This window comes from Polyodon spathula, chromosome 20 (assembly GCF_017654505.1).
Source record: "Polyodon spathula isolate WHYD16114869_AA chromosome 20, ASM1765450v1, whole genome shotgun sequence".
Taxonomy (NCBI): Eukaryota; Metazoa; Chordata; class Actinopteri; order Acipenseriformes; family Polyodontidae; genus Polyodon; species Polyodon spathula.
In genome coordinates, this window is record NC_054553.1 from 15769391 (window position 1) to 15784115 (window position 14725).

The following is a 14725-nucleotide window of genomic DNA, read 5'->3' on the forward strand; positions in this document are numbered from 1 at the left end:
AAGAGAGGGTTCTGCTGCTTCTCCTTTTATGGTGAGGCACCGTCTGGGCTTCAGTTCTCAAAGCAGCAGAGGCTAGTTCTTAAATGACAGAATACGGTTTCAAACTGGACATATTTAGAAGATAAAGATAGCTCCCGTGACACAGGAATACTACAGTGTATACAGACATGGCAAAAAACACACAACTTATTAACATGGCCTGACTGTTGAATTTGCAGGCAGCCTCCCTTTAGAGGCCTACATTTGCGGTCTAGGCCCGCTTTTCTGCTGCAGACACTGATTAAAACCTAAATTTACTGTACAAGAAACAACCCACTAAGCCATTTGTCAGGATAAGGAAACCCTTATCTTAAGAAAACTAATATATTTTACTATTATTAGTATTATAAAACAAATACAGATTGTGCCTCAAAGAGCTTTAATATGTATTTATATTACAGACTTTTACATATTTAAAAAGGTTGCAACTTTATACTGTAAGCCTATTCACAAAACAGCTCTGTAAAACTTAGGAGAAACAAAAAGTGGTGTGAAGTTTGTGTGGAACAACCTTAAAGCAAAGAAACTGGGAGGCTAACAAATATTGTAGAAAGCACTGAATGGTAACCTGCAGTGTGGAAGAATGTGGCAACCAGCCGTCTTAAATCATATGACCAGTATATGGAACACAGTTGTGGGACAAGATACTTTTAAGAATGACAAATACTGCAGTCTATTCATTTCCTCATTTGACGTTAGTGTCTGACATACTAAAAAGCGCTCTTTTCAAACAGAAGCAGGACAGATTTCTGTTGCATCAAGTAGTTTTAACTAGCAATTGAATAAAGCTGTAAGAAAGTGAGACAGGGGCCTCCTTGTCTGGTGCCCTCCATCACAGGTACATCTCTTTAATTTATTTATTTATTTATTTTAAATGTAGAATCTTTGGTTTTTAGAAACTCATCTCGTTCATATAACCTGCGAATCAGCTGAAATTGAGGAACTGCAATCCTGGACAGGCAGGGGGATGTTCAGATAGGGATGTTGTTTCAAGTGCAGACCAACACAAGCTTTCTAAAACAGAAGCTGGGGGCAGAGACTGGATTCTGCAGCAATGTTCCGATGACAATAACTTCCCTCCCGAAGTTCTACACAGTTTGTCAAGAGACAGGCTGGCTGACAAGCACTGTGTTTAACTCATACCTAGACTCCTCTCAGCGGTCTTTCTGACCGCTGTATTCAAAACACTGTAAATGTTATAACAAAAAGGAAAAACAGTCGGATATAATTAGCTTTTTTTATTACTGAGTACATTACATAAACATCTGAACAACTGAAGCATATTTATATATATATATATATATATATATATATATATATATATATATATAGAGAGAGAGAGAGAGAGAGAGAGATATAGAGATATAGATATTATAATATATACACACACACACACACACACACACACACACACACACAACATCTGAACAGACATCGGTTTATGACATACAGTACTGTGCAAAAGTTTTAGGCAGGTGTGAAAAATGCTGTAAAGTAAGAATGCTTTCAAAAATAGACATGTTAATAGTTTATATTTATCAATTAACAAAATGCAAAGTGAGTGAACAGAAGAAAAATCTACATCAAATCAATATTTGGTGTGACCACCCTTTGCCTTCAAAACAGCATCAATTCTTCTAGGTACACGTGCACACAGTTTGTGAAGGAACTCGGCAGGTAGGTTGGCCCAAACATCTTGGAGAACTAACCACAGTTCTTCTGTGGATTTAGGCAGCCTCAGTTGCTTCTCTCTCTTCATGTAATCCCAGACAGACTCGATGATGTTGAGATCAGGGCTCTGTGGGGGCCATACCATCACTTCCAGGACTCCTTGTTCTTATTGTTTGGGGTCGTTGTCATGCTGCAGAATAAATTTGGGGCCAATCAGATGCCTCCCTGATGGTACTGCATGATGAATAAGTATCTGCCTGTACTTCTCAGCATTGAGGAGACCATTAATTCTGACCAAATCCCAAACTACATTTGCAGAAATGCAGCCCCAAACTTGCAAGGAACCTCCACCATGCTTCACTGTTGCCTGCAGACACTCATTCGTGTATCGCTCTCCAGCCCTACGGCGAACAAAATGCCTTCTGCTACAGCCAAATATTTAAAATTTTGACTCATCAGTCCAGAACACCTACTGCCATTTTTCTGCACCCCAGTTCTTGTGTTTTCATGCACAGTTGAGTCGCTGGGCCTTGTTTCCACGTCGGAGGTATGGCTTTTTGGCCGCAAGTCTTAAGAAAGAACATAAGAAAGTTTACAAAAGAGAGGAGGCCATTCGGCACATCTTGCTTGTTTGGTTGTTAGTAGCTTATTGATCCCAAAATCTCATCAAGCAGCTTCTTGAAGGATCCCAGGGTGTCAGCTTCGACATCATTACTGGGGAGTTCATTCCAGACCCTCACAATTCTCTGTGTAGTAGTCTTCCATGAAGGCCACTTCTGACCAGAATTCTCCAGACAGTAGATGGGTGTACCAGGGTCCCACTGTTTTCTACCATTTCAGAGCTGATGGCATTGCTGCACATCTTCCGATTGCGAAGGGAAGTAAGCATGATGTGTTTTTCATCTGCTGTAGTAAGTTTCCTTGGCCAACCACTGCATCTACGGTCCTCAACGTTGCCCGTTTCTTTGTGCTTCTTCAAAAGAGCTTGGACAGCACATCTGGAAACCCCTGTCTGCCTTGAAATTTCTGCCTGGGAGAGACCTTGCTGATGCAGTATAACTACCTTGTGTCTTGTTGCTCTGCTCAGTCTTGCCGTGGTGTATGACTTGACAGTAAACTGTACCTTCAGCAACCTCACCTTGTTAGCTGAGTTTGGCTGTTCCTCACCCAGTTTTATTCCTCCTACACAGCTGTTTCTGTTTCAGTTAATGATTGTGTTTTAACCTACATATTGAATTGATGATCATTAGCACCTGTTTGGTATAATTGTTTAATCATACACCTGACTATATGACTACAAAATCCCTGACTTTGTGCAAGTGTACCCTAGAAGAATTGATGCTGTTTTGAAGGCAAATGGTGGTCACACCAAATATTGATTTGATGTAGATTTGTCTTCTGTTCACTCACTTTGCATTTAGTTAATTGATAAATATAATCTATTAACATGTCTATTTTTGAAAGCATTCTTACTTTACAGCATTTTTTCACACCTGCCTAAAACTTTTGCACAGTACTGTACATATATATAAAACTGAAACGATAGCAATACATTTTTACTTTAACAGCAATCAGTTTATTATCAGTTGCGCAAAGCAACTGAACAACGTAAATAAATAAACTTAGAAGAAAACATTTTACAGAAGTGCACAGCACAAGAAGTTATTAAAAAAAAAAAAGTCATTTTTATTTTATTTTTTTTGACAAAATGGTATTCCTTTACCTTGAGTCTAAGGCTGTTCACAATCAATATAGATAATGCACTTCTCCACGCTGCCTTTCTGCGCAGGGTACAGCTGCCCGAAGTTTTATTTTTATTGCACTTGCCAAGCTGGCATTGATGTCTCTTAAGGCTCTCAGTGGGGTTGCCAGCTTTAGCTATGGGTACATGCTTGGCAGTCTCCCTCTGTTCCAAATGCTTTTTGCAAAGTTCCTCTGCTAACTGTTAAATATATTCTCTCCTTGGTAAACTCTTCTCCGTGTATTCTTTGCAAAGTACCCAGGAGTTGATGGCTGCTTGGTAAAACACCTGAACAGACCACCGTCAGGAGCCAGCTTTCACAGAATACTTCCATGCCATCTGATCCAAAACATCAACTGCATATTTTCTTGCATTGTAAAACTCCACGGTTTCTGGTATTTATTTTCACTAATCTCGATGACAACTGACTGACCAAAACAGCACAGCTGGCAAGCAGGCGCCAGCCTCTGAAAAGGCTGTCTGAAAAATAAGAGACCGTCACTCATTCACTCAGGCAGAGAGTAGAGACTAATCTAATTAAAGCTAAATACATTGGGCCAGATCTTTGATCTTCGAGCAATCCCTTCTCTAAATTTATGCCTCGCAAAAAAAATAGTGCTTTGGCACAAAATGAAAGATAGTCCAAAATGGCACATAGCAATTGCACAACATTGAAATATAGAAGTTTTTTGAGCAATTCACAAATCTCCGTTTGTGCCCACCAAAACCGTCTGCACATTCACTACCAATATAGCAACTGCACACAACAGCCAAGCAAGAATGCAGAGTGATGGACAGTCACCATTAGTAATGGCATTACCCCGACAAGCTGCTATCATTGGTGTTGCCACTGTATGTATCGATATAACAGCAGGCGAGACCACACACTATATCGTGCACAAATACATACGGACCATTCAAATACACAATTGGCTCCATAGCTAGACGACGAGTTTTCAAATTAAAGAACTGATAACGCCACTGTTTTATTGAATACGGACAGTATTGTACCACGAGGAAATACTATATAGGTTTCTTTAAAGGCCAGCTGATCCGACAGAGCTGTATGTTTTTGAAGCAAAATTAAAAAAATCATTTTTGGAATGATTTTTTTTTATATATAAGTCGTGCCGTGACAAAATCTACTGTGGTAGCACACTCTCCGATTTGTTAATGTAACGAGTTAATTCACCTGCAAAGTAAACATCAAGCATTTTTATATACACAATACACAGGAATGCGTTATGTTATTCATTCTACTAACCCATCTGAACATCATGATTAAGCCCAGTTTGTAAGGTTTTGAGTGTCGCCAGAATGGATTTTTTCATTATGCCATTTTTTTGTAAGAATAATAATTAATTCTAAATACGCTCCTAAAATGTTAATTGTAGCCTGCTATGATTTCTCAATAAATGAACAGTCTCTGTACAATTAGCAACATCGACATTCAGCAGACTGGACAGCTGCATAAAATCGGCCAGAAATTACAGTTAACAGAACTGTTTGTTCCACCTCAGCTAACTTATGATTGGACTGCTCCAGAGAAAATACAGGTCTTTAATTGGTTGATCGTATCACCGGTCTGGCTTTAGGAAAACGTTAGCATGCCTTTCACAGCAAGAGTGTCCTGTCAGTGTTTGGCTCTCTGAACTGCAGCTGGCCAGCCCTACACCCATAATGTGCAGCAACCTGTGGAATAGCCAAATAAAGCAACGGGCCGCAAAATGGGTGTATGACGTATTCATGGAATTCATTTACAGATGTGTGGCAACACACAGCAAACATAACAGACAGGACCCCACTCCCCTCTTCATCCTTCTCTCAATCTTCATTTCCATACTTTGATGGTACATGTTGGATGCCAATATGCCTACGGATTATATGTAAACACACTACCGCTGTCCATCATATCAATAGTGATAAAACACATATCTGAACCACCCATCCGGTGTGTATCGCAATTATCGCGCAGATATTGGTATATTCAGACAAATCAGGGCTTTCACCAAAATCAAATTTGATTGCGCTATGTGCATATTGAATGTCCACCTAGAATACATTTGCATCACATGTTTCTAATTACAGATGCATTACCATATGCTAATAGGACAGTATTAAAGGAACAGAAGGAAGGCAGTGTGCTGGACAGAGGTGAGTGCATGTTTCCATACTCGTCTGTTGGGCGTGGGAATATGCTATAAACGTCACTACGATATGAACATCTTATATATGTTATTATGGAAAAAAAAAGGCTTATTGTATGTTTTTGCCGCAAATTGACTGTGGTGATGCAGTATATAGGTTTGCATCACCATCAACTTTAGGTAAACTGGACTCGCAATATCATGCAGCATTGAGGTACAATACAAATATAAGATTTAATAATCATCATTGTATATTATACGATTTGGTAGGCTGGGCTTTGTAAATTATATGAATATACTTATTCAAATGAATACCTTACAGCTTCCCATAGTAACCATAGCCTCAGATATCATTCTTTTTTGCATTTTAAAATCAGACAGGATAGCGATATCCCCAGAAATGCAGGCTATTTTTTGGAGTATTGGTTATTTTGTATACTGTTGAACCCTCCATAAATACCCTAAATATTATAACTGCTAGAAAATAACTGTTTACCAAAAGCTATTAAAACTTGGGCACAGATTTGTGTTTATTACCCCCCCCCCCCCCCCCCCCCAAACCAGACAGACACAGAGATGGTAGAAAGACAAACTGATACTCCTCATAACCAGTTACTGCAAAATGAACAGCAGGTACTTAATACACTCCAAACTGGATCCGCTGTGTCATTCTTGTTACCTATTATCCTGTCTCTAGGACTGGCTCACTAATTTTAGCCAATGATTACTTCAACTTGGTGTAGGCAGCAACTAGTTACTAAGCAACCAGTCAGTCTGTCAGTCCCTGACGTTATGAACATAAATTCTCACTTTGAAGCCACAGTGGGAATATCTAATGGCACATCACTACTGCACTGTATTGTTGTTATAAAAGGTGGACATTCAGAGGATTTTCTATGGCAACTGCAACATTCACAGAGATTCAGAAACAGAAATAAAGTATTACAGTACTGGTGCATTTATAAACAGACCGTCGGGAGCCAGCTTTCACAGAATACTTCCATGCCATTTGATCCATAACATCAACTCCATATTTTCCTATACTGTAAAACTCCACGGTCTCTGATATTTATTTTCACTAGTCCCGATGCTAACTGACTGACCAAAGCAGCGCAGCTGGCAAACAGACAACAGCCTTTCAAAAGGTTGATTGAAAAACAATAAACTGTCAGTCATTCACTCGGGCAGAGAGTAGAGACTAATCTTATTACAGCTAAACACACTGCGGTCTGGTAAATAAAAATAATAAAGTAGAATACCGTTCTGTATAATCAAAATACAATTGTTTTCTGTGTGGCTGTCAATGTGACTGCTCCCAGGTCTTTTGGGTATACTGTAATATACAGTGGCTTGCGAAAGTATTGACCCCCCCTTGGCATTTTTCCTATTTTGTTGCCTTACAACCTGGAATTAAAATGGATTTTTATTTGGATTTCATGTAATGGACATACACAAAATAGTCCAAATTGGTGAAGTGAAAAGAAAAAAATAACTAACGGAAAAGTGGTGCATGCATATGTGTTCACCCCCTTTGCTATTAAGCCTCTAAATAAGATCTGGTGCAACCAATTACCTTCAGAAGTCACATAATTTGTTAAATAAAGTCCACCTGTGTGCAATCTAAGTGTCACATGATCTGTCACATGATCTCAGTATATATATATATATATATATATATACACACACACACACACACACACACACACACACACACACACACACATACACACACACACACACACACCTGTTCTGAAAAGCCTCAGAGTCTGCAACACCACTAAGCAAGGGGCACCACCAAGCAAGCGGCACCATGAAGACCAAGGAGCTCTCCAAACAGGTCAGGGACAAAGTTGTGGAGAAGTACAGATCAGGGTTGGGTTATAAAAAAAATTCCGAAACTTTGAACATCCCACGGAGCACCATTAAAGCCATTATTAAAAAATGGAAAGAATATGGCACCACAACAAACCTGGCAAGAGAGGGCCACCCACCAAAACTCACGGACCAGGCAAGGAGGGCATTAATCAGAGAGACAACAAAGATAACCCTGAAGGAGCTGCAAAGCTCCACAGCGGAAATTGGAGTATCTGTCCATAGGACCTCTTTAAACCATACACTCCACAGAGCTGGGCTTTACGGAAGAGTTGGCCAGAAAAAAGCCATTGCTTAAAGAAAAAAATAAGCAAACACGTTTGGTGTTCGCCAAAAGGCACAGGGGAGACTCCCCAAACATATGGAAGAAGGTACTCTGGTCAGATGAGACTAAAATTTAGCTTTTTGGCCATCAAGGATAACGCTATGTCTGGCGCAAACCCAACACCTCTCATCACCCCGAGAACACAATTCCCACAGTGAAGCATGGTGGTGGCAGCATCATGCTGTGGGGACATTTTTCATCAGCAGGGACTGGGAAACTGGTCAGAATTGAAGGAATGATCGATGGCGCCAAATACAGGGAAATTCTTGAGGGAAACCTGTTTCAGTCTTCCAGAGATTTGAGACTGGGATGGAGGTTCACCTTCCAGCAGGACAATGACCCTAAGCATACTGCTAAAGCAACACTCGAGTGGTTTAAGGGGAGACATTTAAATGTCTTGGAATGGCCTAGTCAAAGCCCAGACCTCAATCCAATTGAGAATCTGTGGTATGACTTAAAGATTGCTGTACACCAGCGGAACCCATCCAACTTGAAGGAGCTGGAGCAGTTTTGCCTTGAAGAATGGGCAAAAATCCCAGTGGCTAGATGTGCCAAACTTTGCATCTTCAAAGTGGCAGGCATGTTGTGTAAATCAAATAATACAAACCCCCAGAAAATCAATTTTAATTCCAGGTTGTAAGGCAGCAAAATAGGAAAAATGCCAAGGGGGGTCAATACTTTCTCAAGCCACTGTAGCAGTGCTGAAAGACTAACTGTTCCTGTTTATTCTGGACGTGTATGCATAGTAAAATGCAAGCTTGTACCATGACCATTGCAAATTGCTGATCTGATGCAGCGAGTCTGCAAGGTGCTTTACTTGCTTTGGCGAGACACAGCATGTGACCATTCTTCAAAGACTTCTGGGGTTAGAGGTGTGCAGCAAAACCTGTTCTCCAAAATCGCACTGGTCTTTGCGTATCAGCAATTTCTGCAGCCTTGTATACAGAAGCAGCTACTTTACTGCTGTTTTTAGAGGGTAATTCAGGTTTTATGTAGAGCGTACACGTCAGTGATGTTACTGTATGTAAAGCATACACGTCAATGATGTTACTTTATGTTCAATTAAACAAAGCTTGAGCATTTACACGGAGAACATGGATTTTGAGTTTTCAAACTGCAACATTTACAATCCAATAGAAACTGTTCAATACTGCACATGTGTTGTGGTACAGGACACTACTACAACTATTAAAAAATAAAACTAAAAGGAACAACTAAAGCGATTGCTAAAATTAGCAATTTGCTTGCGTGTGTTCTCAGCAGACACACTGTTCTGAGGGCCAGATTTCTCAAGGTCTTTCCGTCCAACTAATCTTATAAAACCAGAAACAAAGAGCACAGGCAGGCAAACCTTTTAAACCTTCAATCAGACTTGAGACTTGCTTGTTACCAGTTTTGTAACCAGATAACTTATTTTTCAAAGCACTGGGAAACATCCCAGCCACTGTTCGTGTGGATTCAGCAGTTCTGTAAATGCATGAACGCTTTTCTGTTTACAAGAACTTCCTCATGAGCATCGCACATGTAGGATTAGAGAAGTATCTGCGTTTCCTCTTAGACAAGATACAAGCTTTAAAACAAATCTTTAATGCAGAGATAATGAGAGCAACCCTGCAGCACACTGAGCTGGAAACTTCCTCTGACCACAGATTGATTCATTATCTTCACAAGCAATGTGCATGACCAACTGAAATACGGCAGCATTCATTCATTCCCATGACTTCAACGCTCCCCATCGTCATTTAAAGCAATAGAAATTTATAAAGAACTTAAACTGGCCCAAATTCAAATGGCATTGGAGCTTTAATTTTTAAAGGTTTTTTTTTTTTTTTTTTTAATTTACAAGCTTATTTTAAGATTTTTGTTGTTTATTTCTAATCTGGAGATAAGCAGGGCCCACAGGAACTGACCCCCTTATTACAGCACCCTGGTAGGCTGACTGAGACAGTGGAGAGCTACGGGAATTACAGGCCGACAAAGCGGACAGCTTCTTGAAGCACCTGCGAAAGCTATTATCATGTAAAATGCAGGCCTTAAAGATGTCAGAAGCTTGTTCGGTCTCAGTATCTGGGTTGTGCGCGCACGCTACAGTATCTGGGTTGTGCGCGCACGCTACAGTATGTAAGTGAACACTTTGCTGCCTGCTTACCGATGGGCAGCCACTGTGACAAATGCTGCCTCTTACATGCCCTCTCTTGTGTAGACACAGTTCAACAAATTAACTGATCTGGGCTTGAGAAGAGTGTAAATCTATAGCATGTAAACATTAGTCAGCTACCTCACTGCAAAGGCTGGAGATACTGAATAGAGTTTGAGTGTCTCTGGATAGCAGTGGAGAATCACATGGTCTTTGCATGTGTGGACTTGGACTCTTCTGGTTTGAACATGGATGGCCAGTTGATCACCATTCAAAGACCCATCAAAACATTGTGCTTCATCCATAGTTCAGCCGTGATTTTTTCAGTCACCAGTACACCCTGTTACAGCACACAACACAAAGCCCCTTGGTGTTTACTGTCTCAAAAAGAAGGTGCCAGGCCTTCCACTCACAAAGCCAGCAAATCAGGTCAGCAACCCGTGTTTGTCTCCTTTCTCCCTGTCTGTTCCCTAGTACTAGGAGCCACAGTTAAATGCCCCCTTCCCCCACTGAAGAAAGTGTACAAGGGCTTCACCAGACATGTCAAAGCATCTGTAAGTTTAAGACTACTGGTATGCCAGTGAAAGCTTTAGCACAATAAAACAAAATATTTTTTTGTTCATTCAGTTTTGTTAACAGTTTGTTGCCACACATAAGATACAAAATCAGTGCAATCCATGACTGATACAAAAACCTTGACAGCAGCAATATTTACTAAACACAACATGTATTTCTTTGAAATATGTAAACATTATAATAGATGCAACAAATCACGCGTACATAAGCATGCAGGCGTTACATAAAAGACCAGGGAATTAGGCAACCAGTGTCTGGTTTTACTGTGAACAGAAACTGGAGACAGAGACCAATGCACTTCCATTTCCACAAGCCCGACTACACGGTACAGTCAAAGCAATAGCATGATGAATTAAAGTCACCGCCACATACACCTATTATTAACACTGTTATAGCTACTGGCTAGTATTGTGCTTTCAGCATGCAGGGTCCTTGTGTAAAACATTATAAACACCCATAACAACGTGAATGAAATGGAACTCATACCATCTATTGTACGCAGTTTTCATTTTTTAACGCAAGTATTGATCTGCGTGCCTAGGTCCTACACAAAGCTTAAAATGTTTAGATCCTTATCAATACAGCACTTGTAAACCAAAACCACTTTAAATGGTTAATTGTAATGCTCTTTATTACTGATGAAAACGCAAGACGACGACATTGAATTAGGAAGCAAATTGATTGGGCACACTCAGTACCATTGCACTGTCTACGTTCTGGCAGGCTGTAGCGAAAGAAAAAGCTTTGTTTCTTGTATTAAACAAATCTAAGTGCACCACTGTAACAAATATGAATAAAAAATTAAGTTAAACCAGAAACAAAAGTAGTACACTCCATTGATAAATAATACACTGGATAACAAACAAAATAGTCGTATATTCATATAATACAGCACATGCATTGTTAGAATAATAAACAATGAAACAGCGTCTGATACCCCAGTCCTACTACTAACCCATAGTGAAAGTATATTATGATGTGTTGACCAGTGTGTCTTTTTGAAACCCACCTGCCTGTGTTGTATCGGTCAAGTCATAGCTCATGCCGGGGAAATCTTTCAGCTTCCTCCCGCTAATGCTAAGCATCCCCGAGCACACGGCTTCCTCCAGGGCGCGATCCAGGCTCCGCGCCGTGTGGAGATGATGCTGGTGATGGAAGTTAACCGGGTTCCAGTACGGTCCAGTCGAGTAGTTATGGCTTTGCAGAGCCGTGGCTGCTCCTCCGCCACTTTGACCCGCCGCCATTTTCATAAGAGAAATGATAGTGGCATTAATAACAGAAGGGGCGCCACAGTACCCATGCGCAAAGAGCGTGGTCCAGCAAAGTGGGGGAGGGTCCGTAAGCGCTGGGAACGGGTTCTGAAATGAACAGGTAGAGAACATTGGAAAAACAACCCTTATGTTATTTTCTGCAGACTTGAGTAAGTTTCCTAGAGGGACAGGTAAACCAGCCAGCATACCATACAATTGAACTTCATATGTCCCCAAGGCGGGTCAGAGGGCATGGCAATTCAAGTATACCACCCCTCTGCGTCACCACTTTCTTACATTTAATGAAAACGCCGTCCACCAAAACGTACGTATACAGAAGATCAAACACAGCACTAGTTTCTCTTTCGATGTAGTGTTTCCATTTCTCCACTTGGTGGTGCACTTTCCTCTTAAATTCCATTGCAGAGGAGGATCCATTTGCTTTCCTCTGGTGTTCCAATGTAGAGGAGGATCCCATTGCTTTCCGCTGATGTTCTAGTGCAGTGGAGGATCCCTTTGCTTTCCTCTGATGTTCCAGTGCAGAGGAGGATCCCTCTTCTTTCCTATTAAGTTCCAGTGCAGGGAAGAATGACTTTCTCCACCTTGTGTGGAAAGGGGTTTCAGATCAGACAGATTGTTGCATTTATTTATCTCGTCAAGTCATAAGCACTCATTGCATTAACTAATCTCAGGGACATAGATGCTGGATAGAATAAAGAATCAGGATTACCTTGACGGTGTGGGTTATTGGTCAGCTCTGTACACAAAACAAATTAAATCATTCTGTACATGTTACCCATGTTGCCATTCCTTATGCAGAATCACACGTAACATACTGGGGGACGGGAAACAATCAGGATAGAGTAGATGGTGTGTGTGTGTGTGTGTGTGCAGAGGTTGCACGTTGTGTGTGTGCGTGCAGGAGTTGCATGGTGGAATGTGCGTGCAGGGGTTGCATGTTGTGTGTGCGTGCAAAGGGGTTGTATTGGGTTTGTATGCGTATAGGGGTTGCATGTTGTGTGTGGATGTCTGTGTAGGGGAATTGGGGTGCAGGTTTTGTGGCAAAATATGGGGGACAGGGGAAGCAAGGGCATACAAGGTGGTGCGGGGAAGAGACCGGGAAGATTGGGGAAGACAAGAGTGTGAAAGAAGGTTGAGTCCGGGGGAGACAGAGAGATAGAGTGAGAAAGGGTAGGGTAAAAGGAAAAACTACTACAATCATTTATTTTCATTTTCGACTCCCAGTTCCCTTTCCCTCACTTTATGATTTTATTTTGAATTATTGTAAAAATAAACAGCTTGAGCCTTCATCTACTCACAGTTGCAGTCTCATTTCTATCCCAAAAAGAACCCGAAACACTATTATATGATAGAAGGCACCTATTTATACTTTTCAATTACATTTTTTTTACCATCTGATATCCCTGTTGTCAGTTGAATTATCATTGTGTTCCAGGTCCAACAGGATTACAATCCATCTAGTGGGAAAGGGCCCCATTGACAGTATTCTAATGTAGGTTATGATGGGCAACAGCTTGTTGGTTAATGAGCAGGAAACAGGATGACAAGGGGTCTGACAGCAGGCTGGGAGTTGGAGTTTTTTCTGGGTGTCCTAACCTGTAAAGCAGCTGAATGAACCTCAGGAAGCACAAGCAGTGAAGTTTCACTGAAGTCATTGAAAGGTCTGAATATTCTCATTTCATGTTAAAGGCGCTTCAAACATGATTGTATTTACCTGCTCTTTTTAGACAGCCAGCAGGCAGTGAGATGTTGTAATTACCAGGGATCCTATGAATCAGTTTGCTGCAGAATAACACGGAAAAACGCGAATTTTCTATGATAACGCGGAAAAACGTGGATTTTCTATGATAACACAGAAAAACGTGGATTTTCTATGATAACACGGAAAAACACAGATTTTTTAGCTTTCCTCTTGGGGCGGGCAAAAACATACAATGCTTTTTTTTGTTTGTTTGATAATAGCCAAACCAATACTTGTGTAATATATAAACAATAACGCAGGCAAATCTGCTTTAAATCTACGTATACGTGTCTAATAAAACTGCTTCCGGTGTCGATGTTCAGTTACTTCAGTATTAAGAGCTGTTCATAACGATGCCGTGAACATTAAAAACGTTAAGTTATTACCATAACCCTGGTTCCCTGAGAGAGAATGACAACCATTACCGAACAGGAGGAGCCTCTCTGACCGTCAATCACTGAGCATATGTCAAAAAGCTGCCCTATTAGGGCCCTGCTGTGAGGGGGAAGTCCCTCCCACCTCCTGTTGAAGAGGGATGTCCTCACAGTAGCACATCGCCATTTTCTTTCGAAAACAGAGCTCAGCTGGGGACACAACCTTCTAGGGTAATGGTTGTCATTCTCTTTCAGGGAAGCAGGGTTATGGTAATAACCTAAGGTTCCCTTTCAATTCGAATGACAACCATTACCGAATGGGAAGCTGTACCAAAGCTGTTGTAGCTCCAGATTACAGCCCCACAACGATAGCCGCAGAGCCCACATGACGCCTAAGGGCATGCCCCCTGCAAAACCACTCTAGAGCCCAGAGAGGGTCTCGCTTGGTTTGCAACATCAAGTCGATAAAAACGCACAAGTGTCTGACTACCTGTCCATGTAGCAGCATTGCATAACTCATCTAAGGAGGCACCATGAAGGAAAGCCCACGAAGTTGCCTGGCCCCTGGTAGAATGGGCCGTAATGTCCCCTGGTAATGGGGAGTCCATCTGTTCATACACCAAGCATATCACATCTCTCACCCAGTGCACTAGATGTTGCTTTGAAAGGGCCTGGACAGGAGATCTGCTGCCTTGTTGTTCACACTGGGGAGGTGAACTGCCCTGATGGAACGCAAGTTTCTGTATGTCCAGGACAGGAGTCTGTGCGCTGCATGGTGAAGGTTCGGTGAGCACAGGCCGCCTTGGTGATTTATGTAGGCTACCACTGTGG

At 41.3% G+C, this 14725-nt stretch overlaps 1 protein-coding gene across 4 annotated transcripts in view; it reads right to left on the minus strand.

Annotated features, from left to right (window-relative positions):
• Positions 1-11930, minus strand: part of LOC121295631 (leucine-rich repeat and calponin homology domain-containing protein 2-like) — a 94871-nt gene extending 82941 nt beyond the window's left edge. For 2 of the 4 annotated variants that reach the window (XM_041220523.1, XM_041220522.1), the window contains exon 1: positions 11518-11930. In XM_041220523.1, the coding sequence (XP_041076457.1) occupies positions 11518-11890 (373 nt within the window). In that variant the 5' untranslated portion in view covers positions 11891-11930. The remainder of the gene's footprint in view (positions 1-11517) is intronic. The other 2 variants (XM_041220524.1, XM_041220525.1) reach the window with 1 other exon arrangement.
• Between the last annotated feature and the right edge of the window lie 2795 nt (positions 11931-14725).